This window comes from Tachypleus tridentatus, chromosome 3, assembly GCF_004210375.1.
Source record: "Tachypleus tridentatus isolate NWPU-2018 chromosome 3, ASM421037v1, whole genome shotgun sequence".
NCBI lineage: Eukaryota > Metazoa > Arthropoda > Merostomata > Xiphosura > Limulidae > Tachypleus > Tachypleus tridentatus.
This window is the reverse complement of record NC_134827.1, coordinates 81,175,367-81,198,493: the sequence shown is the minus strand read 5'-3', so window position 1 is coordinate 81,198,493 and position 23,127 is coordinate 81,175,367. Positions and strand designations below refer to the sequence as shown.

General features: G+C 34.3%; 2 protein-coding genes across 13 annotated transcripts in view; one reads left to right on the top strand and one right to left on the bottom strand.

Moving 5' to 3' along the window:
- Positions 1–214: 214 nt before the first annotated feature.
- LOC143247341 (uncharacterized) lies at positions 215–6,055 on the bottom strand. The gene is made up of 3 exons (XM_076495223.1): positions 5,915–6,055; positions 3,729–3,808; positions 215–494 (listed from the first exon to the last, which is right to left on the bottom strand). The coding sequence occupies exons 1-3, from the start codon at positions 5,980–5,982 to the stop codon at positions 313–315; spliced, it is 330 nt and encodes a 109-aa protein (XP_076351338.1). The 5' UTR covers positions 5,983–6,055; the 3' UTR covers positions 215–312.
- The window catches only part of LOC143247340 (uncharacterized), a 47,717-nt gene continuing 24,972 nt past the window's right edge, over positions 383–23,127 (top strand). For 7 of the 12 annotated variants that reach the window (XM_076495219.1, XM_076495216.1, XM_076495222.1 and 4 more), the window contains exons 1-2: positions 11,102–18,260; positions 19,095–19,424. In XM_076495219.1, coding sequence (XP_076351334.1) covers positions 13,711–14,277 — 567 coding nt within the window. In that variant the 5' untranslated portion in view covers positions 11,102–13,710 and the 3' untranslated portion in view covers positions 14,278–18,260; positions 19,095–19,424. The other 5 variants (XR_013026518.1, XR_013026516.1, XR_013026520.1 and 2 more) reach the window with 5 other exon arrangements.

The window sequence follows — 23,127 nt, the reverse complement described above, 5'->3', positions numbered from 1 at the left end:
AAGAGTTTGTGTTTACTAATATATTGATAAGTACTTGCATCATAATGAAATGTATAGAACACCACTTGAAGTATAAATAATTTATTGTTAGGACATTTTCATCATAATATTATCTAAAATGGAATTTTTATTGAGTAAAACTTACTTTTTATAGTTGATAACAGTGTGGTAGAAAATGTATAATTAAATCTCTTGGATTGAAAATAGAATAGAAAACCTTTGGAACTCAGTTTAATGAAGCTTTTTTTTATTACATTTTTACTAGAGATAGTCTCAGAGAAATAAACTGAATCAAAACAAGAAATCCAGGAATTAGGAAGTTAATGAAATGTGAAAAACACCATTTGTACACTTATAGTTACAATCATGCCAGTCCATGCAACAAAGCTTCCAAAAACTTGAACATTCACTGTCAGTTCGGCAGGTCGAGCCTGGAAGTTCGCCTTTGGGACAAGGAGCTACAATGAAGATTGGCCATTTTGGGCACTTCCACACTGTATAGAAATAATATGCAGCCATTAGGTGGGTAAATTTGTTTACATCAACTCTGTAATAACCTAATACATAACGTGATTAAAAGAATCTAAAACCCCTGATTAAAAAGAAAGAAAAAACAACAATACTTACTTACATGAAAAGAGACCTAGCTTCTCTAAAGCAGACCTATGATTGGCCAATTACATCAGTGTACATTCCATTTTTGGAACTGAACATGATTCTAAGACCTATACTCAAATTACATACCAATAAATTATGCTGAACTATGATTGGCTGATTACACCAGTGTACATTTCATTCATGGAAATGAACGTTATTCTAAGATCTATACTCAAACTACTTACAAATAATTCATGGTAAACTATGAACTATAGAGTTTAACACTGTATCTGTTACCACTTTATATTTGTGACGATAAATGTACAATTTTTACTAATGCTGCAATAAATTGTTTTCTTTATTATTATGTACGGCCTATTTCTCTCATGAGGAAATATTTTACTATTCCACTTTGCTGTACGTGTAATTATGTTTCATTTGGCTATTCAATGTGTGATTGTTTTATTTTCTCCTGTAACTTGTAAGTTACAGAAGGTATGGCTCAAGAGACCAAAAATCTGAATGGATATACAGTTGTAGAAGAATATTAACTGCAAATCCTTAGAACAGATTTTCTTCTTTTTTGTCTAATCGTTTAGATTTGTTTTACTCAAATTAAATTTTTAAAATTACAACACACATGCATTCAGGTTCAGTGATGAAAGTGGTGATCTCGTTGTCAAAGTTTTTTTTTCCATGTATTTTAAGTTCAGTAAAAATTGTAAAAAAATGTTATTCTATTAAATGTGACACACCCATAAAAAAGAAAAACATGAATACAGGAAAAAATACGAAGTTCAGTTTTTTCTTTCAAAAACACAATCCTTAAATACACGTCTAGTCCTGTGCGACAGGTAATTAACCAAATTGTTCACAGGCATAATGCTTAATTACTTGTCTAATCTTGTACAAGAGATATTTAACCAACATTGTTCACAAACATAATCCTTAATTACATGTGTAGTCCTATGCAACAGGTATTTAACCAACATTGTTCACAAACATAATGCTTAATCACTTGGCTAGTCTTGTGCAAGAGTTATTTAACGAATGTTGTTCATAAACATAATCCTTAATTACAAGTCTAGTTCTGTTCAATAAATATTTAACCAACATTGTTCACAAATGTAATCCTAAATTACAAATATATCATTGTATAAGAGATATTTGATCAACATTGTTCACTTGTTTATATGTAAAATGTTAAACATATTCTGTATTTATTAATTTAACTGTCAAACTCCGAAGTGCTCTCTTCCCACTGGCTCAGCGGTATGTCAAACAACCTTGTACTGTTAGAAACCGGTTTTTGACATCTGTCGTGGGCAAAGAACAGATAGCAGTTTGTGTATCATTATGCTTAATTACAAACAACAACAAAATCCAGAGCGAACAGAGAAAGATTTTGTTATATAAAAAAATCACTTCGTGTTTGTTTATTTTTTTCGAATGAAAACGCTTACCCCTTCCTTAGGGGTTCAGTGGTATACATGAAGGATTGCTTGCTAAAAATTGGGGTTTCAATACCCGTGGTGGACACAGGGCATATAGCCCTTTGTTCAAGCTGAACAACCATACCAATCAATAGAATTACAATGGATTGACTGTGGTCTAATGATTAGAATGTTGAAATGCAAGATGAAAGTTCATAGTTTGTGACCTGATTCTTCAAAACACGCTCAGCACTTTAAGATCACCGAGTCACGAAAAAATCAACTAGGCGTCGTGCCAGAGTTTGAAATACTATGTCCCAGAAGGCACTGATTGGTAGAAATAAACTACTTGGCTCTACTATTTAGAATATTTGTTGTTGTTTTTTCAGATTTGAAATACATGAAGTACAAAAACTGAGATACAACTTTATATGTATACATTGATAATGGTTTTAGAGGTTTCAGCGTTTCCATATTCTCCTGAATCAACATCATACACCTTGCTTTATTTTAGTCTAATTCGATTTTGACCTCTCAGGATGCTTGTCCTTCTCATCACTCTTCTTTCTCCACTTTCAACATCATTTCTTCGCTTCCAGTTAATATAATCTGTTTTATTCGAGCGTGAATAACATCACAGACAAAGCAGTCTCTTTTCTTTTTATATTTATGTTCCTGGAGAGGCATTTTACATATTCTACTTACGAGTACATTTTTTCAATCAGAAAAAGGTTTTTATAGATTGTATTATTGGATTACTTAATCTGGTGCCTCCAATCCGCTTTTTTGGCTCTAACGTGTTTTTTGGGCTTTCTTTTTTTTTCTTCCCTACATTTGCGTTTTTTTTTTTTTTTTTTTTTTTTTTTTGTACAACCGAGGGGTCTTAAAACAAAGGTAAAACCACGTTATTAGGTTCATATAGCCTGCCTAAGCCTTGTGATGGCGAATACCATTGTTTGACCACCTTCCCCTTGATCAGTAGTTTAGAATCAGAAACGATTATACTTGAATTCAAGGGTCTCTGTCTAGGTCGTGTACACGAGGTGCTGACTGAGTTAAGGATTCTAATGTTTTTTTGTATTTTTTATATTCGTTGTGCTTATGTTGTTTTTAGCCAATCTTCTGTCTTTCTGGTACACGTATAGGCTCACACTTTTTGTCAGCCCTACATCCCACGTAATTTTACATAGAATAAAATTAACAATAAGCCCCTCTAGCCCCTACTTAAATACGCCACAGGGTTTAATGGCTTTGTAATTGACCTGAAAGGTAGAAATAATGTACGTTCATACATACTGAGGTCTGGCATGGCCTAGCGCGTTAAGGCGTGCGCTTCGTAATCTGAGGGTCGCGGGTTCGCGCCCGAGTCGCGCCAAACATGCTCGCCCTCCCAGCCGTGGGGGCGTTATAATGTTACGGTCAATCCCACTATTCGTTGGTAAAAGAGTAGCCCAAGTGTTGGCGGTGGGTGGTGATGACTAGCTGCCTTCCCTCTAGTCTTACACTGCTAAATTAGGGACGGCTAGCACAGATAGCCCTCGAGTTGCTTTGTGCGAAATTCCAAAACAAACAAACAAACAAACAAATCATATATACTGTTTGTGTCAAAAGAATAATGATAAATAAGAAACCAACTAATCAGTAGGAACGTAAAAGCAAAACAATAAATGTTGCCTAGGCTTCAAATCTTGTACTCACGTGATATTTTAGCTACTGCAAAGTTAACCAGAAGACCAGTCAAGAAAACTGCTTGGATCAATTTCATTCTCGCAAAACAGCTGAAACAAAAAAGATTTATTACCATCCTGAATCGCAAGTATTTTACTTTATTTTGACCGTAAAAATTTTTTTGTCAAATAGAAAAAAAAAAAGTTTTATAGGATGAAAAAGGTTTCTACGTGTTTTAAATTCATATATAAAATCTTCACACAGACATTACTTCTAACGGATGATAAACACAGACATTACTTCCAACGGATGATAAACACAGACATTACTTCCAACGGATGATAAACACAGACATTACTTCTAACGGATGATAAACACAGACATTACTTCCAACGGATGATAAACACAGACATTACTTCCAACGGATGATAAACACAGACATTACTTCCAACGGATGATAAACACAGACATTACTTCTAACGGATGATAAACACAGACATTACTTCCAACGGATGATAAACACAGACATTACTTCCAACGGATGATAAACACAGACATTACTTCCAACGGATGATAAACACAGACATTACTTCCAACGGATGATAAACACAGACATTACTACCAACGGATGATAAACACAGACATTACTTCCAACGGATGATAAAATACTATGTTTTTACTCTTACGGTTATGTATTTGTTTAGTTACATTTCGGTAAATATTTTTAGTTTTTGGGGGGTACGGAACCTGTCTGTGTCTGTTGAGTATAGAAACATGGACTCTTGGCATTTCTGTGCCTTACCAAACATGCTCGCCCGATCAGACATGGGGATGGTATAATGTGTCAGTCAGTCCCATTATATGTTGGTAAAAGAGTAGCCCAAGGATTGGTGGTGAGTAATGATGACTAACTGCTTTCCCCCTAGTCTTACACTACTAAATTACGGACGGCTAACGCAGGTAGCCCTCGTGTAGCTTAACGCGAAATTCAAAACAAATAAATCAGCTGTGGGGGCGTTACAATATCAATCCCATCATTCGTTGGTAAAAGAGTATCCCAAGAGTTGGCGGTGTATGATGATAATTAGCTGGCTTTCCTCTAGTCTATCATTGCTAAATTAGGGAGCGCTAACGCAATAGCTCTTGTGCAAGATTTGTAAGAACTTTAAAACAAACAGACATTTCTGTGGAGAGTATAATTAGAGGTCAAAGCGTATCTGATCCTCCAGGGTACATAAGACCACCCAAATCCCGAGAGAGAGTATAATTAAATAACTACAAATTTTGCCCCTATTCTTATGATCATGACAGGCCAAACTTTCTCGTGAAGATTATATTTTATTTTTTACTCTTTCATTTGTTTTTGTTTGTTTGCTTGTTTTTGAATTTCGCGCAAAGCTACACAAGAGCTATCTGCGCTAGCCGTCCCTAAATTAGTAGTGTAAGACTAGAGAGAAGGCAGCTAGTCATCATTACTCACCGTCAACTCTTGGGCTACTCTTTTACCAACGAATAGTGGGATTGATCGTCACATTACAACACTCCCATGGCTGAAAGGGCGAGCATGTTTGGTGCGACCGGAATTTGAACCCGCGACCCTCAGATTACGAGTCGCACGCCTTAACCCACCTGGCCATGCCGGGCCTTTTCCTCTTTCGTCCCTTATGATAACTCTTGCTACTGTTCGCAAGACCGTTTTTTTAATGTAGTGGGGTAGACTGGCTTAGTTACAATAAGTTATCTAATAACGAAGAATATAAATGCTTAAACCTTTCGAAATAAAACAAATTATAGATTTTGTCTGCAGTAAAAAACAACAAAAAAGACACCTTTTCTTGCGTGATAAAACTAACGGTGGGGTTCTAAATAAAGGCATTAATTAATTAAATATATTTATATACAATAATAAGAATGTTTAAATTTTACGCATTTCCCTTCTTCAGGGATAAAATTATTTTTGTACTATGATGAAAAACTGACAGTCTAACAAACAACAGATAAGTGACCCCGTTTGCCAAATAATTTTTCTAAACCTTTAATGTGTAAAATTCGCTGACCTGACCAATCATATAATTACGGTTTCATGTTAAATAAATTCCATATTAATTTTGAGTCTCGATAAAAAATAATATAAGTATAGATTAAAGAAAATTCTATTTTAGTATAACATAGGTAGTAAACAGTTGACGAACCTAGTGAAAAAAAAGTTTATTTACCTTCTCCAATCTAAGCATGTGCTTTGTCTGCTCTCGATAACCTTCGTAAAAATATTAACCGATGACATTTATATGTTTTATTGAGCGATTTCTTCCAGGAATTGGCTCAACCCAAAACGGAAGAATATTATAGCTCGACCCAAGCGGGAAGAAAAAAAAAAAGCGCTGCTAAGTATCGTGCCCAACCCAAATTGAGAAAGGTCAGTGTTGGTATTTATAACGTCTAAAGAGCTTATTTTAATTAAATTAATTTAATTAAATTAAAGTTGTCGCTAAACCATGTTACTTTATATTTTATGGATAATTGGAGTTGTTAGACTACTCCCCAGTTGCACAGCGGTGTGTTTGCAGACTACTCACACTGCTAAAAGCCAGGTTTGGATACCTGTGGTGGGTAGAGTACAGATAGCCCATTGTGTAACTTTGTACTGTATTCCAAACAAGAAACAAACTTGTTAGATTTTGAAAATATCTACAGCTTAATTCGTTATTAAAGTCGCTTGGTGGGGGCAATGACTTACGACATTAAAATGCTAGGTTTGATTACACGTGGGGGAAATGGCAAATAGCCTAATGTGGATTTGCTCTAAGACAAACAAACATTTAAAGTCTTCTAATGGGACAACGGTAAATTTACAAACTTTCAACACTAAAATGCGAGGTTTGATTCACCGTTATGGACATAGCAGACAGCACAATGTGACTTTGTTCTAAAACAAATGGACATGATTAAAATTTCCTTTAATAGATTTATTATGGAAATGTATTTTCAATGAATAACCATATAATCAGTATTCTAGTGGCCCATCACGGCCAGGTGGTTAGAGCACTCGACTCATAATCCGAGGGTCACGGGTTAGAATCCTCGTCACACCAAACATGCTTGCTCTTTAAGCCGTGGGGGCGTTGTAATAATACGGTTAATCCCAATATTCGTTGGTAACAACATAGCCCCAGATTTGGCGGTGGATGGTGATGACTAGCTGCTTTCTTTCACGTCTTACACTGCTAAATTAGGGACGGCTAGTGCAGGTAGCCCTCGTGTAGCTTTGCGCGAAATTCAAAACAAATAGGTAACAAAAAGGATTCGATTTGTTGTTTTTCTGAAAAAAAAATGAAATTCATCAAATCGTTTTATAGGACAGGTTGTATCATTCAAGTAATAATTAGGATTTGCAATTATGTAATGCTAAATATTATTTTTAAGACTTCTTATGTCTTTGGATCATTCTTCCTTGAATATACACAAATATTTGTAGTACGCTTTTAGTATCTTCCGAAGTATGTAATGATCAATTAGTTAATTATATGGTCGGATGCGTTTCGAAAGTTGTTGCGAAAACTGAGTTGAGAGTTATATGGACCATGATCAACATAACGAGATATTATGTACTGTTTTTGGTAAATTTTATTAACTTCAGCTTTTACTAATTTTCCTTTTTAAAAGTTGTAACTTTAATTTATTTGTAAGCTTAGTTTTAGTGCATAGCTGCAAAAGGGGCTATTTTTTCTGTGTCCGACATGGATCGAACCCAAAATATTTAGCATTATTTTAATCCCTGAAACTTACCCTTTAGTCTTCATGGGACAAAATTGCTACCGAAATTTCTCAAAGATGGGCTACGACATCTTTAAGCTTGTTTTAGCTTTAACTTTCAGAGAAATGTACAACACTAAAGGCTCGTATTTAGTTTCTTTTCAACAATAAACATGAAAAGTGCCTCGTCTAATTTTAATCTTTTCAGACCAGAGATAAATCATAAACATGATTTACCGTATTTTACCACAAAATACAATTATGCAATTTAAATTGCCAACACAACAAGTATTTAAAAACGTAAAACAACAAGACCGCAAATACGAAAATTTATAAAAAATAATCTCAAATATAAAATGTGCCAAACTGGAAGAACCCATCCTAATATTTGTTCACGGAAAATGAACAATAAAATTATTTAAGAACAAGAAAAAATCGTATCGTGGTGAAAAGTATTTTTCTAATTTTAATATAATAATATAATTAAAATTTTAATAAACGTAGTTGTGCTTTTGAGATATAAATAGCTCTTTATATGTTACTAATTTTTTTAATTTCTTGGATAATGGACATAACTTGAAGAATTTACTTAAAGAAAACAGTTGGTGCTGAAGTAAAAACTAACAGTTTCGTAACTTACTTGATATTATTGTAATATTTTAACGTATTACACGTTCCTATTTTCTTTAATATTATAGTACTTATTATGCATTTACTATTTGTTCTGTATATGTGCAGGCTTTCAAATAACAAAAGCTGTTAAGTCGATTTTATTTTGAAGCTTCTTTTGTTTCTTTGTTGTACTCGGAATGGATAATGGGTAATACCTGAGAAGATTAACACCATTACGACTCTTTTTGAAAGCGTGCCTATAGCAGCGTTCTTCAACGATTTGTCAGGCCATATATAAATGTTGTGGCTCCACTTGTAATGAGACTGATAAGTCACTTGTACGCTAGCTGCACGGTCTAGGTGTTTTGCATGTTTGGGAACATTATTTAGCTAATACAGTTGAACAGAGAGAATCCAGTAAAGTTGATTATGTCACGTAATTAGCAGCAATTAATTAGACACACTGTATTTATGTTTATTGTTCTAATAAAGATGATTAATTTGGTATTACACTTTATGTTACTTCATTTTACACCGATTCTGTTAGTAAGATATTTAGCAATACCCCATTATCTTTGGCGAATCACTTGCTATGATGTAAACCTATCCAATATAGCTCTAAAATTAATTTGTACGCATTTATGTTAAAAGGATGTAGTCACAAATTTATATCTATAAGATTTCACTATACAAATCTACACCGTGTGAAAAGAAATATTAACATCTGAAAAACTACGGTAGTTGCCTGATAGGTGCTTTTTGTTTTTCTGAATTTTACGCAAAGCTTTTCGAGGGCTATTTGCACTAGCCGTCTCTAATTTAGCAGTTCAAAACTAGAGGGAAGGTAACTAGTCATCACCACCCATCGCCAACTCTTGTGCTACTCTTTTACCAACGAATAGTGGGATTGACCGTCAAATTATAACGCTCCCACGGCTGAAAGGGGGAGTATGTTTGGTGTGACGGGAATTCTAACCTGCGACCCTCAGATAATGAGTCGAGTGTCCTAACCACTAGGTGTTGCAACATTATATCAGAAAAATAGTGATAAAAAGTCTGTTTGTTTGTAATTAAGTACAAAACTACACAGTGGGCTATCTTTTCTCTGCCTACCACAGGTATCGAAATCCCGATTCTAGCATTGTAAGCACACAGATATACCGCCGTGCCAATGAGGGGGCGGTAATAAATGGAGAGGAGAAAGTATGGCTTATAATAATAACATCTTTTCAATGCCCCCTTATAATTTAACATCATTCATTATACTTATCCTAATTTAATGTATTTTGTTAAAAAAAACTCATCTTCATGGATCAGTGGTAAGCTTTGTAGCTTATAACATTAAAATTCGGCATTCGAACCCTGCTACAAATACAGTTAAACTTCATAAAAAAAGTACAAAAGCAATATTTTACTCGTTTCTTCCAAATCATGTAACTTTTATTTTTATAATTATATTTGGGTTTCGTGGTCTCACTTTGAATGTCAAGTTTCACTCGATTAACACTTTAACCTTCTCTATTTTGAAAGCATAAAAAATTATAAAATATCGGTTTTCTAAGAGGCAGATAACCAACTTTTCTGATAAAATCCAGACAGTGGCAAGCTTCTGTTCAATATATATAAAATACAAATGAACTTTTATGTTATGAATAAAGGAAGTGCATACACAGTTTCTGGGATGCACGAATACGTCATGTTGATGAACATCGTCCACTGTTTGTATCTCCTGCCAATCTCTTGTAGGCGACCAGAGCTGGGGCTGTGCTTCCCACTAGTTGCTGAGAACCTAGAGGTAACAGGTATTATCCATTCGGAGTACAACAAAGAAAAAAAACTGGAAAATCAGATGAGTGGATACAGATCTCGTATGCGAGGTATGTTTTTTATATTTTTTATTAGTAAATATCCCCCCTATCCTTAAAATATTTGTCTAGTGTAATAATAGTCAGGATTTTACACAAAGATTTGTAACTGTGAAAACTAAACTTTCTGGTAACGTGTTTTTCTGCTCACATGTGACGTTTTGTGTACTTAACCTATATTTTCATTTTTGAACTAAATAGTGTTTGTACGAAGTTTAAGAAATTTGATTTAGTTTAACGTTTGGATAACATGTGTACTTTATTTAAACTAGAACTTGCATTTAATTTCAAGCAACCATAGTAGTGGTATTTTTATTGTATTTAAACCTAACCAGTGGTTTTCTTTAACTTAAAGAAAAAATACTCTGAACTTACAAGACCTCATTCAACCTTACCGGCCTTTTTCTCTTATCATTTCAACATTTACCACTAACCACTGCCATATTGGTTTTGTTATTGTACCGCTGGTCTGTATTCCTATCAAAAAACATTTTGTCTGTGAACTTATCGAACTGTTGGTGTCTGACTTGTCGTTCTCAATGACTTGATTGCAAATTGGAAGTGCATTTTTACTTCACTGTCTCTAAGTATTCAGCTTGTAGGCCTAACTGACTGATCTTAAGTGAAAAAATGTCATCAGAAATACCACAGAGCAGTAAGGAATAGAATGTTTTAATGCCATGACCAATGATGTTGGTATTTAGAAGTACTGATTTCTCTCAAAAAATGTATAGCAACCTTATAGGTTGCATTTTCTATAGAAAGACGAGTGCACAATCCAGAGGACGATGAATCTGGTGCTAGGAAGAATGTCTGTAGGAAGAATGGTCAGATCTAGGGTAAGTACTTTTCTGAATCTCAGACTTTTTATGGATAATGCTAAGTGCCTTGTAGACCATCATCCTCTAGCCAGGAATCAGGGACTAGCAGGAGCATCCAAAAAGTCTTACAATTCTCTGCCTCTGAGACTAAGCCAACACAGCTCAGACGCCAGTGTTACTGTAGTCGTCGGAGACTGAATGAGGCAAACTATAGATGACCTTTAATTTCTCAGTAACTAGAGGGAAGCACAATCCCAGCTCTGGTCGCCTACAAGGGATTGGCAGGAGATACAAACAGTGGACGATGTTCATCAGCATGACGTATTTGTGCATCCCAGAAACTGTGTATGCACTTCCTTTATTTATAACATAAAAGTTAATTTGTATTTTATGCAAAAATTGAACAGAAGCTTGCTAGTTTCTGCAATTTTTATTATTATTTTACAGGTATGATTTTACGTTATAGTAAAAATTATCAGGGCCCTAAAGTGTACTTTGTTTGTTGATGGTCGCACTAAGTGAATACAAGGGCTAGCGTGCATTGCCAGAAAGACAACATGGATTTGAACTTAGAAGTGAAACGAGTTAGTGAAATTCAAGATTGACTTGTATATGTCACAATAGTAATGTAGTTTTTTCTTGCAGTAAGTTCTTTTAAACTTAATTTTGGATTATTTTTATTGAGTGTCTTCATTTTTACCTAGTTTACTTTACAAATGGAACCACATGGACTTATAGAAGAATCTTCATTTGGGAATACTGTTGCTCTTACGTCCTTTCTTTTTAAACCCATACACACAAAGCGTGTGTGTTTGTGTGTGTTTTCTTACAGCAAAGCCACAAAGGGCTATCTGCTTAGCCCACCGAGGGGAATCGAACCCCTGATTTTAGCGTTGTAAATCCGGAGACATACCGCTGTACTAGCGGGGGGCCCACACAAAGCACACAATAACTTTGCATATTGTAGTGTCTATTGTTTTATATTGTGTTTTAAGAGTATTATCAAGCATGATTTATTTGTGTGAACTTTTAGTTTTGTTTAGTCCCCTTCGTGGTATGGTAACAGCAATTTCTAGAGAAATACATTTCAAAACACGAGATTATAAGACCTCCTGTCGTTAGCGGGCCTAATGTATCTCAATTGCTGACTAACCAAGATATATCACTGTAATGAAGTGAGAATTAACGATAATAAAAAACAAATACAACATAATGTTGGTGATATTCGGTATATGATTCAGAAAAATCTAAGAATGCAATTTAAGTTCGTTGTAGCTTTCGCAACTAGATTTGTATTTTTTTCTTTCTTAGATGATTTTAAAAAAAATTAATGGAAAACGCATTTTATATTCTCTACGTTCATTTCGTGTTGTTGCTATCAGCTCTGTTATTAATCTACAACGGAAGAACACAGAAAACTAACCCAGTTTGGGAAGAGTTCGTGTTCATACTGCACCAAGAGATAAGTGGTTCAGGAAACTATTTCCTGTCAGGTTTATTTGTTATCAAGCACAAAGTTACACAAGGGACTATTCACAATTCTAGAGTTACAATCTCTCAGAATTATCCCTGAGCTATAAGAGGACTTCCTGTCAGGAGACTAAATTTAAATTGTCAGTAGACGTGAAGTCCTCCTTAAGGATATACAATTAATTTATGTTTTTCTTCATACAATTATTTATCTTATGTTTAAGCAACGCAAGAGGTAAATAAATTGTGCTCACATATTTTATAAATTTTTATTTGTTTCAATGTTAAACGACTAAATGGTCTATCTGCCCTGCGTCTGTCGAAGGAATCGAATGCTAAACCTTGGTTTTATAAGGTCACTGTTCAGTAATTTTTTATGCATTTTCAAGTATAATTGAACATTTCGTTTTTGTTTGTTTATTTATATGAGAACAAAGCCATGTTGAGCTATTTCCTGTGTCTAAGGCGGAGAATCGAGCGCGGATCTTAGCGTGTAAGCCGTGAAATTAACGCTGTACCAGAGGGGAGGATTTTTGTTTTGTATTAAGAAACTAAATAAAAGGGCAAATAGTTTAAACTAACCAGACTGATTTTTTTTAAAAAAAAGGTCTTGTGTGTGCGATTTAGAGAAGAAAGAACTCGCCCATATTTTTACGATGCAATTTCAATTACACTATGTAACAAAATTTTTACTGTTTCTTGTTTCTGGGCAGAAAGTATTATTTCCCAATTGCTTATGCCTAAAGTAAATGGAAACTTTGCTTTTCCGACCTGGATAATGAAATTTTCAACTTTACCCATTTTCCAGAACATCCCATGTAGATTCAGTAGTGAGTAGCTGATAGAATAATTTCTCGAACTTACAAGAATTTTCAAGAACTTTCTAGAATCTTGTAGAACTTACAATAATTTTCTATAATGTTATAGAACGTACGAGAATTTTCAAGAACCTTTTAGACTTTTCTAGAACTTTTCATAGTAAATTATATATACAGGGGCTCATCACTCACCACTTCAGTTTAGTTCTAGCTGCCTAAGTGAACACATAGATCATCTACGCTAAAGGAGTAGGATTTTTTAGATAAAAGTGTGCAAGTCACAAGTCAAAGAAAGCGTCACCGACATTTTGCAAGCTTCTTCACTCGTCAAGATGGGCTCTGCTTCTGCCACAGTGTATCCGGTCTGTACGAGGCAATTAGAAATACCTGTAACCCAAACGAGTGACGCCTTTTCATTGATAGCTCATCCAGAAGCCTCAAAGCTGTGCTGCTCTATAACGGGAATAAGTATCCGTCTCTTCCCCTGGCTCATTCAGTGCACCTCAAAGTGGAATACAACAGCGTCAAAACCTTGCTAGAAGCCTTGAAGTATGATGAGTATGGCTGGGAAGTTATCTGAGACTTCAAAATGGTTACATTCCTGATGGGTTTCTAAGGAGGCTTTACTAAGTTTCTCTGTTATCTTTTCCTTTGGGACAGCAATGGCACCGCAATGCACTACAACAGGAAGCTCTGGCCACAACGGACCGAGTTCTCTGTAGGGAGGCACAATGTTAAGTGTGAGTCACTAGTGGACCTCCAGAAGGTGTTGTTCCCACCATTGCACATAAAATTGGGTCTTATGAAACAGTTTTCTACAGCTCTTGATAAGGAGTCTGCAGCCTTCAAGTACCTTCGAGACTTCTTCCCTAAGCTGTCTAAGGCAAAGGTCAAAGCTGGTGTCTTCGTTGGACCACAAATAAAGAAGATCCTGGAGTGCACAGAATTCTCTAATAAGCGCAGTAGGAAAGGAAAAAAAGCTTGGGACAGTTTTATCGCAGTGGTTCGGGGCTTCTTGGGCAATCACAAGCCTGAAAATTATTTGGAACTGGTTGAGGTTTTGTTGAAATGCTACGGCACAATGGGCTGCAGGATGTCTCTGAAAGTCCATATCCTTGACACTCATCTTGATAAATTCAAGGAGAGCATGGGAGCATATCAGAGGAGCAAGAGGAACGCTTCCACCAAGATATATTGGACTTTGAACGCCGCTACCAAGGAGGGTATAACGAAAACATGATGGAAGACTATGTTTGGGGGTTGATACGTGAAAGTGATTCACATTACAATTGCAAATCTCGAAAAACTACTCACTTCTAAACATTTTTGTATAACGTTAGTATAAATACATGTGAATCTTGATTCATGTGTTGTTTTATTCAGACCTTATGTTATTGAAAATGCGCAAATTTGCCCGTTTTTACGTAGAAAATAGTTTGTATGGAATAATGGCCATTTTCTATACTTTTACAACATAAGCAATTAAGAAATAACACATACTATCCAGGAACCAAATTTATGTTACATAACATTATTATATTCAAAACTTGGGTAACTGCTGAGTTATCACATTCACTGATAAATATTAACAGGTTGTGTTACCTATGGGACACAAAGATTGAATGTAGGACTTGAACTAAAAATCAAATTAAGACTTTGTATTTGTGATGGTAATTTATTTTACAAATGACGTTACTTTACAACTAGTTCATTGACACTGACATTATTCCCCATCACAGAAATGGTGTTACAGTTACATTACTTTATTGCTTTTACTAAACCCTCTATACAACCTTAGTGTTTATTGATTGAATTTAGCGCAAAGCTACACGAGGGCTATCTGCTCTATCCGTCCTTAATTTAGCAGTGTAAGACTAGTAAGAATGCAACTAGTCATCACCACCCACTGCCAACTCTTAGGCTACTCTTTTACCAACGAATAGGAGGATTGACCGTCACATTATAACGCCCCCACGGCTGAAAGGGCTAACATGTTTGGTGTGACGGGGATGCGAACCCGCGACCCTCGGATTACGAGTCGAGTGCCTTAACCACCCGGCCGTGCTGGGCCACGTGTGTTTATTGATACCCTGGTGGCTTCTTTCAAGACAATACAAGAAGTTATTTTTCCTTCCTGAGCCAAAATAAAGATATTTCTTCGTTATCATACTCTTGAACACCTAACACAGAACTGACCATGTGAATCCATCGAAAAATCACCCATACTGTACTATACATTCCTTGGGACTCAGCGCATGAAACAAAACAAAACAAAAACTCAACATGCTAATAAACCAAATAAACACAGCCATAAAACTATGCTTACCAGATAAAATTAATGACAAATTAGACAAAATAAAACAATACTTCATCAACATCAATAATTTTCCTCCACAAACCGTAGAAAACATTATATGCACACACCTAGACAAAAAGCAAAATCAACTAACAAAGGTAAATATATCCCACGAATTGAAAAATCACGAAACCATATATTGCTGCATACCATATATTCCCGACATCAGCAGAAAAATAACCAACATTTCGCAAAAACTGGTAACAAAATATGATATTCCAGTTAATACCAAATTTATTCAAAACCAGGCACAAAACTAAGATCTATACTATGCAGAAACTACGCTGACAAACACCACACCAACTTTATTTATAAAATACACTGTGATAACTGCCACGACTTCTATATTGGAGAAACAAGGAGAAAAATGGAAACCAGATTCAAAGAACACAAAAAGTCACTTTCACACGTTTTCGAACACTGCAAATCAAATAAACACAGCATAACCATACAAAAACTCCCAAATACTATATAAAGAAAGAAACATAAACAGACGCAAAATTAAAAAAGCCTTACTTATATAACAAATCAAGCCCAAAATAAACTACTACAAAGAAACACCTTTATATCTATATTAATAAATATAATCAAACATCTAAGCACGCCTTTTACATCCCTACACTCAGTTACACAACCCCCTTTTAAGATGTGGTCAGCTATCGGTCAGTTACCTCTTTCTTTCCTTGTGAACCTGACGATGTTGTTCCCTCCTCTACATAAAATTTTTTCTCAACTCATGCCAGCCGTTTTTACCTATATATATTTTCTCTACAAGTGGGTTTTCTCGTCATCACTGATTTTCTTCTACTTAATATAAAAGGGTAAAATTCGATAATATGATTCCCAAAATAAAGATTATTATTATTTGTTTTAAACTTACTCTCTCTATTAAGTTTGTTCTCTCACAAGTAAGTTCCTCGCTCGTACAGCGGTAAGTCTACGGATTTACAACGCTAAAATAAGGGGTTCGATTCTCCTCGGTGGACTCATGAGATAGCCCGATGTGGCTTTGTTGTAAAAAATAACACAAACACACAAGCAAAGATTTTCAAGCTCTTCTGTCTGCTGGTTCCAATTTCACCTGAGAGATGCTGTAACTATACGGGAAAGAATGTTCGCGTAGAACGATCGTAACATATACCAACTGTGTACCGGGAAAATAATGTTGGGAATGAATGCTATATTTTTAAAATTTTAGACTATAACCTATGAAAAGTATTAAAAATTACTATTCACTTAAATATTACCAGGCAATGATGTGCATGTGTGTTCTAGACTAATATATTAATGCATCAAGTGATATTATTATGCTTGAAAAAATGTAGATCTTACAAATGAGAAATATTTTATAAACTAATAAACGTTTGTTGAATTTTTCAATATGTAAATTACAATAACTAATGTTAGCGTCTGGGGCCAAGCATGGCCAGGTGGTTAAGGGCACTCGACTCTTAATCCGACAGTTGCGGGTTCGAATTCCCGTCACATTAAACATTAGGGTCATTATTATGTAATGGTCAATCCCACTTTTCGTTTGTGAAAGAGTAGCCCAGAAGTTGGCGGTGGGTGCTGATGACTAGCTGTCTTCCCTCTAGTATTACATTGCTAAATTAGGGACGGCTTGCGCAGATAACCCTCGAGTAGCTTTTCGCGAAATTCAAAACAAACCAAACTCAGCGTGTGTTAATGTTTTATATATTTCGCCAAAATATCCACACCATCTATTTAAATAAAAGTACTCTTCTCAAAACAAGAATATGACTTTCAGCAGAACTGTACCTGAAGGTTTTACTGTATCTTTGTTCATATAATTTTTAATATGGTGCTGAGAAACTGTAGTTCTTAAAAAAACTATTATTTTTTTCAGTAAACATTACTACTTTTAATATATAAAGACATTATAGTTTATACCAGTAAGATTTATGAACATTTTGAGTTTTGTACATTGAATAAATTTAATGCAGTGAGTTACGTATGAGTAAAGAGTACAACCTGAACACTTTTTTCTGTATAGTACTTCTCAGAAACAAAATCCTTTTGATAATATATTCATTTTTTTCTAGTATTTTTCAATAAGGTATGAATAGTATTATTACAAATTATTAAGATAGAGGCGCGACCCTCAGTGGCTCAGCGGTATGTCTGTGGACTTAAAACACTAAAGACCGGGTTTCGATACCCGTGGTGGGCAGAGCACCGAGAGCCCGTTGTGTAGCTTTGTGCTAATTAAAAAAAAACAAAAAACTAAACAACAAACTCAGATAACACAAATTATATTTTCGGCCCGGCATGGCCAAGCGAGTTCGAATACCGGTCGCACCAAACATGCTCGCCCTCCCAGCCGTGGGGACGTTATAATGTGACCGTCAATCCCCCATATTCGTTGGTAAAAGAGTAGTCCAAGAGTTGCCGGTAGATGGTGATGACTGGTTTTACACTGCTAAATTAGGGACGGCTAGCGCAGATAGCCCTCGAGTAGCTTTGCGCGAAATTCAACAAAACAAACAAACAAAGAGGCGCTTGTACGGCGATTTTTCAGTTCGTTATTTTTTATTTGAGTACGAACTTTGTTTTCAATTTTCTCCATATTTCATGTTTTTCTGTATGCTTTTTTACTTATTTAAATCTATAGATATTATTTGGTATTTGACATTTTAATTCATTTTATAAAATACAAACACATAGTGCAAAAGTTTCATAGTGAAGGAAAATATATATATATGTGTATTATTGTATGTAGATATAAAATTTTAAATACTAACGAATGGCGTCTGTGACGCAAGGTACGATGGGAAGGTCTTTTTTTTAACTATAAGTGAGTGTAAGAGCATTGAAGGAGTTAGAACAACGTTTGAAGTAGTCTTTTGGTAGTGTATTGTTTTTGGTCCTTTTTTTGTGATTTATTGATTACTTGAGTATATATTTTCACAATGAGTATAAATACTAAAAGTTAGATTAATTAGAAAAAATAATATTATAACTTATGTTATTATTAACTAGGTTTAGGACTTGTAAGAGTATAGAACTAAGCGCGTAGAAAGGTATTTTTTTTTTAAGTTTCAGATACAAAGAGGAACTTGAGTGAAATTTTTAATTTTTTACTGTGTTAATTATTTTAATTGTATTCTGAGTTGCAGTATTACAACAATTAGCAACTTTTTGATTAAATTCCGTAAGAGTAATACGAATACTGGAATAGTAACTGCTATTGTTAATTGTAATGTTAGTTCTTATATGTAGCTGTTGACAAAAATCATCAAATCCCTAACGTTAGGCTTACTGTACTACTACCATTATAATTATATTACTTTATTAATTGACTGCTGTTGTGGCATGTCGAAGGTGGACGTAAGGGGAGGATTAAAACTAACTAGAATTTTATAACGTTTCAAAATAAATTCAATAAATTAAAATCACTGTAAAGTGTAACTGTTGAAACTTGTGGGTTTGTAAGTTGTAACTTGTCTAAACCATTAAATATGTGTTATTTATATAACCTCTATTTTGCTGTGATATTAATATTAACAGAAGAAAATGACAAAGAAGCTAAATGGGATGTATGAATTTTTAATCTACCTTGCTAGATGAATTTATGGTAATAAAATATTTTTATGCATATAGAGTATAAGTACTGACCAGACAATTGTATTGTATTATATTGTAACATTTGTCTTTTTGTTTCTCTGTTTATGGTTACCCAGGTCTTGTTGGATTTGTCAAAAAGATGCTGAAAAAGAGAGGTGATAACTTTGACTCTCATAATGCATTCTCAAAATCTTATTTCAAAGTATTATGCCACATCAGAAAGACCTTCATACTAGAAAGATTGATTTAAATTCGACTAGGAACCTACTGTTGTTTAGAAAATAAAAGGTTGGAGGCGGCTCGATTAATGAGTGAGAGAACTTTGTAATAAATCTACAACTTTCAACAAGATTGTTATCCTCAGCTTGCAAATGTTTTGATGCAGTAGAAGCACTTCATAGATGGTGAAAGATTGAACAGTCCTACTGTAGTTTTGTTGTAGTGAGGTTTGTTTTTTTTGCAAGGAAATAATAGTATAGTTTGTAGTGTATTTTTAGTTATGAAAAATTATAGTTCATGATATGTTTTCCCTTTCATGTACCAAAATGGTTGGTGGTCATTAACCTGCTCCACTGTTGAACTGGGCAGTTCAGGAATCAGATTAGTCCTGACCTATGGACTAGTTTTGATTTCTTAATTTGGTGGCCATAAACCTAGAGAAAAGAAGTTTTACTCTAGGGCAGAGCCAGGTATATTACTCACAAGTTTGCTGTAATCATGTATATCTCTGCCTACAATAGCTTAGTATCTGATGTACAATAAGAAAAAGGAATAATATAGAAAACATCTTTTATACCATTTTTTCAAATGATTGATATAAAAGGATTCATGTAAGTTGTATGTGCATGTAATGTTGTAAAAATAATGCTGAGATAAATAATTGTATTATAACTATTTATTTTGGCTGCTCTTGCCTTTAATGATATTTTCACTAAGAAACTGTCTTACGAGAGTTGGACAATACTTTCATTTCTGATTTTATTTTTTACAGTTACATTAAAAATTAAATAACTGTTGTAACTTTTTTTCAAACTTTTGTAGATTTCAAATATGAAAAGATTCTGAATAGCAGAGACTATTAGTTTATTTCTACCAGTGAGAAAGGTCATCCTTTGAGTAATGTCCAATTTTAGGTTTGGAAAATAAGAAAGGATTTCAAACACTTTTAATATTATTTAATCAATAATGTATGTTCCATTATTATTAATTACTTTCTGCCAATGATTCACAAGCTTCTGAATGTTACTTCTATAAAATTCTTGGGGTTTGGAGGAAAAGAATGTAAAGAGGGTAGTTTTGACATCTTCATGTGTTCAAAACTCTTTTCCATCAAGATGGTTCTGCAAACTTTGGAATAGATGATAATCAGATGGGGCAAGGTCTGGAGAATAAGAAAGATGTTGAAGTTTTTCCCAGTCCTAACTCTTCAGTCTTTGCAGGTTTGATCCTCACTATCTGAACACCTTTACGAACAATCAAAGCAGGCCTCTTTTCTTTCAGTGAAACATTCAAGTGCTCTAACTGTTGACAATAGAAGTCTGATGTAATCGTTGCATTGAATGGCAGCAACTCAAAGTGGATCACACCAACAATATCCCACCAAATGCTTAACAAGACTTTCCTAAGGTGGAGGTCCATTTTGGGCTGTGCTTTAGCCAGTTTACCTGCACTGAAACATTTCATGCAGTGCTTACGATTTTTATAAAATATCCATTTTTTTTCATTTCCAGTCACTAACCTGTCCAAAAAAGGGTGAGTTGCATTCACGAAAGTGCAGAGAAATGCAAATGTCCACTGTTGCTTTAAGGTTTGCTTCTGTCACATCATGGGGGATCCATTTTGTATGTTTTGACACCTTTCCAAGCTGTTGCAGATGATGATGAACAATTGAATGGGTTGAATTAAGCTTCTGTGCTAGTTCTCCAACTGTTACAGCACAATCTTCATCAAGTGCAGCCAGCAGCAAGTCATCATGAAACTCAACAGGACAACCTGAACGTAATGCATCACTTAAGCTGTCATCATCTGATCTGAACTTCTGAAACCACCTTTGACATTTTTTTTCATTGAGAGACTGCACCATAAACACCTTGAGTGTTTCGGGTAGTTTCTGCTGCACTTTTTGTAAACTTATAAACAATTATGTGCTTAATATACTCCTCGGACAAATCCACTTTCATAAGGGTTTATTTTATCAATGACCTGAAAAGGTGGAGTTGTTAGTTTCTTTTATTTGTCTGAACATTTTTATACACATCCTACTACATATTTTAGTCATTAAAGTCTTCTACAAAGACAGAAATAATTAAATTTTTGGACATTACTTATGGCATGACCTGATATTTTAACCTTGTGTTATTTATTATTTTATAGTAATGTTAAGTTACTGTATTCTTGTGTGTAATATATTTTGTCTACAGAATTGAAATGTTAGAAAGATATGAATTATTTCTTGAACATAGGAAAAGTAGGGTTTTATAAAAGCAAAGTACGAGTGAAAATGCCCTAAACTGCTGAAGTTTATAAACTTTTTTCATATTTTTTTTTAAACAAAAGTAACTAAAGTATATTAAAAAAAATTAACTTAATAGGTTAAGTAACATTTAAGTAAAAATAAATTGTGATCAACTGCTATCGAAGCTTATAATGTATTGGTTTACAAATATTGTAACAGAGTTTACAGTGCAGTATAAAACAATAAAACTAAAAGTCAGGTTAAATTATCTGCTTTATAGTTTTTAATTACACCGTACTTTGATCTTGCTACAGTTAATGTAGAGAAAATGAAATTCATTTGTGTGTACAATGAACTTAATGTTTATTAAAAAATTGCCAAAGTTTGTCTTGAAACATGGTACATTCAGCATTAGTGTGTGTGTGTGTGTGTGTGGTTTTATGGCCATGTGATTGGAAGGTTAGTTGAATTGAGTGAGCCCAGTGCTTAATTAGTTTTTATTTACTTCATTATTTTCTTCACAATAACATTACAAAGTAAAGGTAAATGTCATTAATAAGATTCATACTTTAAAGAGTTTTGGGATATTTAAATTTTGTAACATTTGAAGTTGTTTTTAGTTAAGAAATTTTAGTAGAATCTGGTTTATTTTGATATGAAGTATTATTGTACTTGTAATCATGTTCTGCCTTCTATACACCAAGATGGTTGGAAGTCACTAGGCTGTCCCACTTTTTATGGACAGTTCAGGAATCAGACTGGTCTAAAGACTAGTTGTGGTTCCTTTATTTGGTGACTGTAGACCTAGAGTAATAGTGAAGCTCCACACTAGGGCAGAGCCAGGTATGATTACACACAAGTTTGTTGTAATCATGTATATGTCTGCTTACAGTACTGAAATATAGTTTAGTAGCTAAGAGGTACTTACGGACTAAACTTGGCATCACATTATAATACTGTAAGGATAATAACACTATTTCAGTTAGAACCTCGTTATGGGATAATTACTTTTCATTTGCTGACAGGAAAAGCTGGCACTGTGATATACAATAATCTTAATTACTAATTTACTAATGCATGTTTATTGCTTTGTAACCAGTATAATTGTGCTTAGGTTACTAATTTGACCATACTTTTAATTTTCTTACTCTTGGTATGTCTGAAAGTTCATAAAACAGAGTTGTTAAAACAGAGTTGTAAGATCAAAATCTGATAAAAATGTTATATTTTCCAGTGTTATTTTTCTTATGTTATTGTTATATGTTGGTAGGTGTAATGCAGCTAATTTTATGTATCTCTAGCCATTGTTTTAGTATTGGCCAAATCTAGAATTGTGTGTTTTAACGATTTGAATGTTTAGTTTTTGATGAATTACTTGTATTTTTTGTAAGTCTGATAATGTGTTCTTGGAAAGTGTTTAAAAATAAAATATAACATAGAATGTTTGAAAGTATTCAAATATTGCTTGTATGACATTTTCATCTCTGGAATGTTAGCAGTAAAATGAGAAAGGTATAAGGGGTGGTAAAAAGAAAATTGAGTGAATGATGGCACATACATGTTTTGTTAGCAGTAGACAGGTACTCTTCTTATGCACATACACACTTGTTGAAACATTTCTGGAACTCCTTTTGAAATTGCCTTCAGACAGTCTGTTGTTTATGATTTGATGGCCTCAATAGTATCAAATTGGT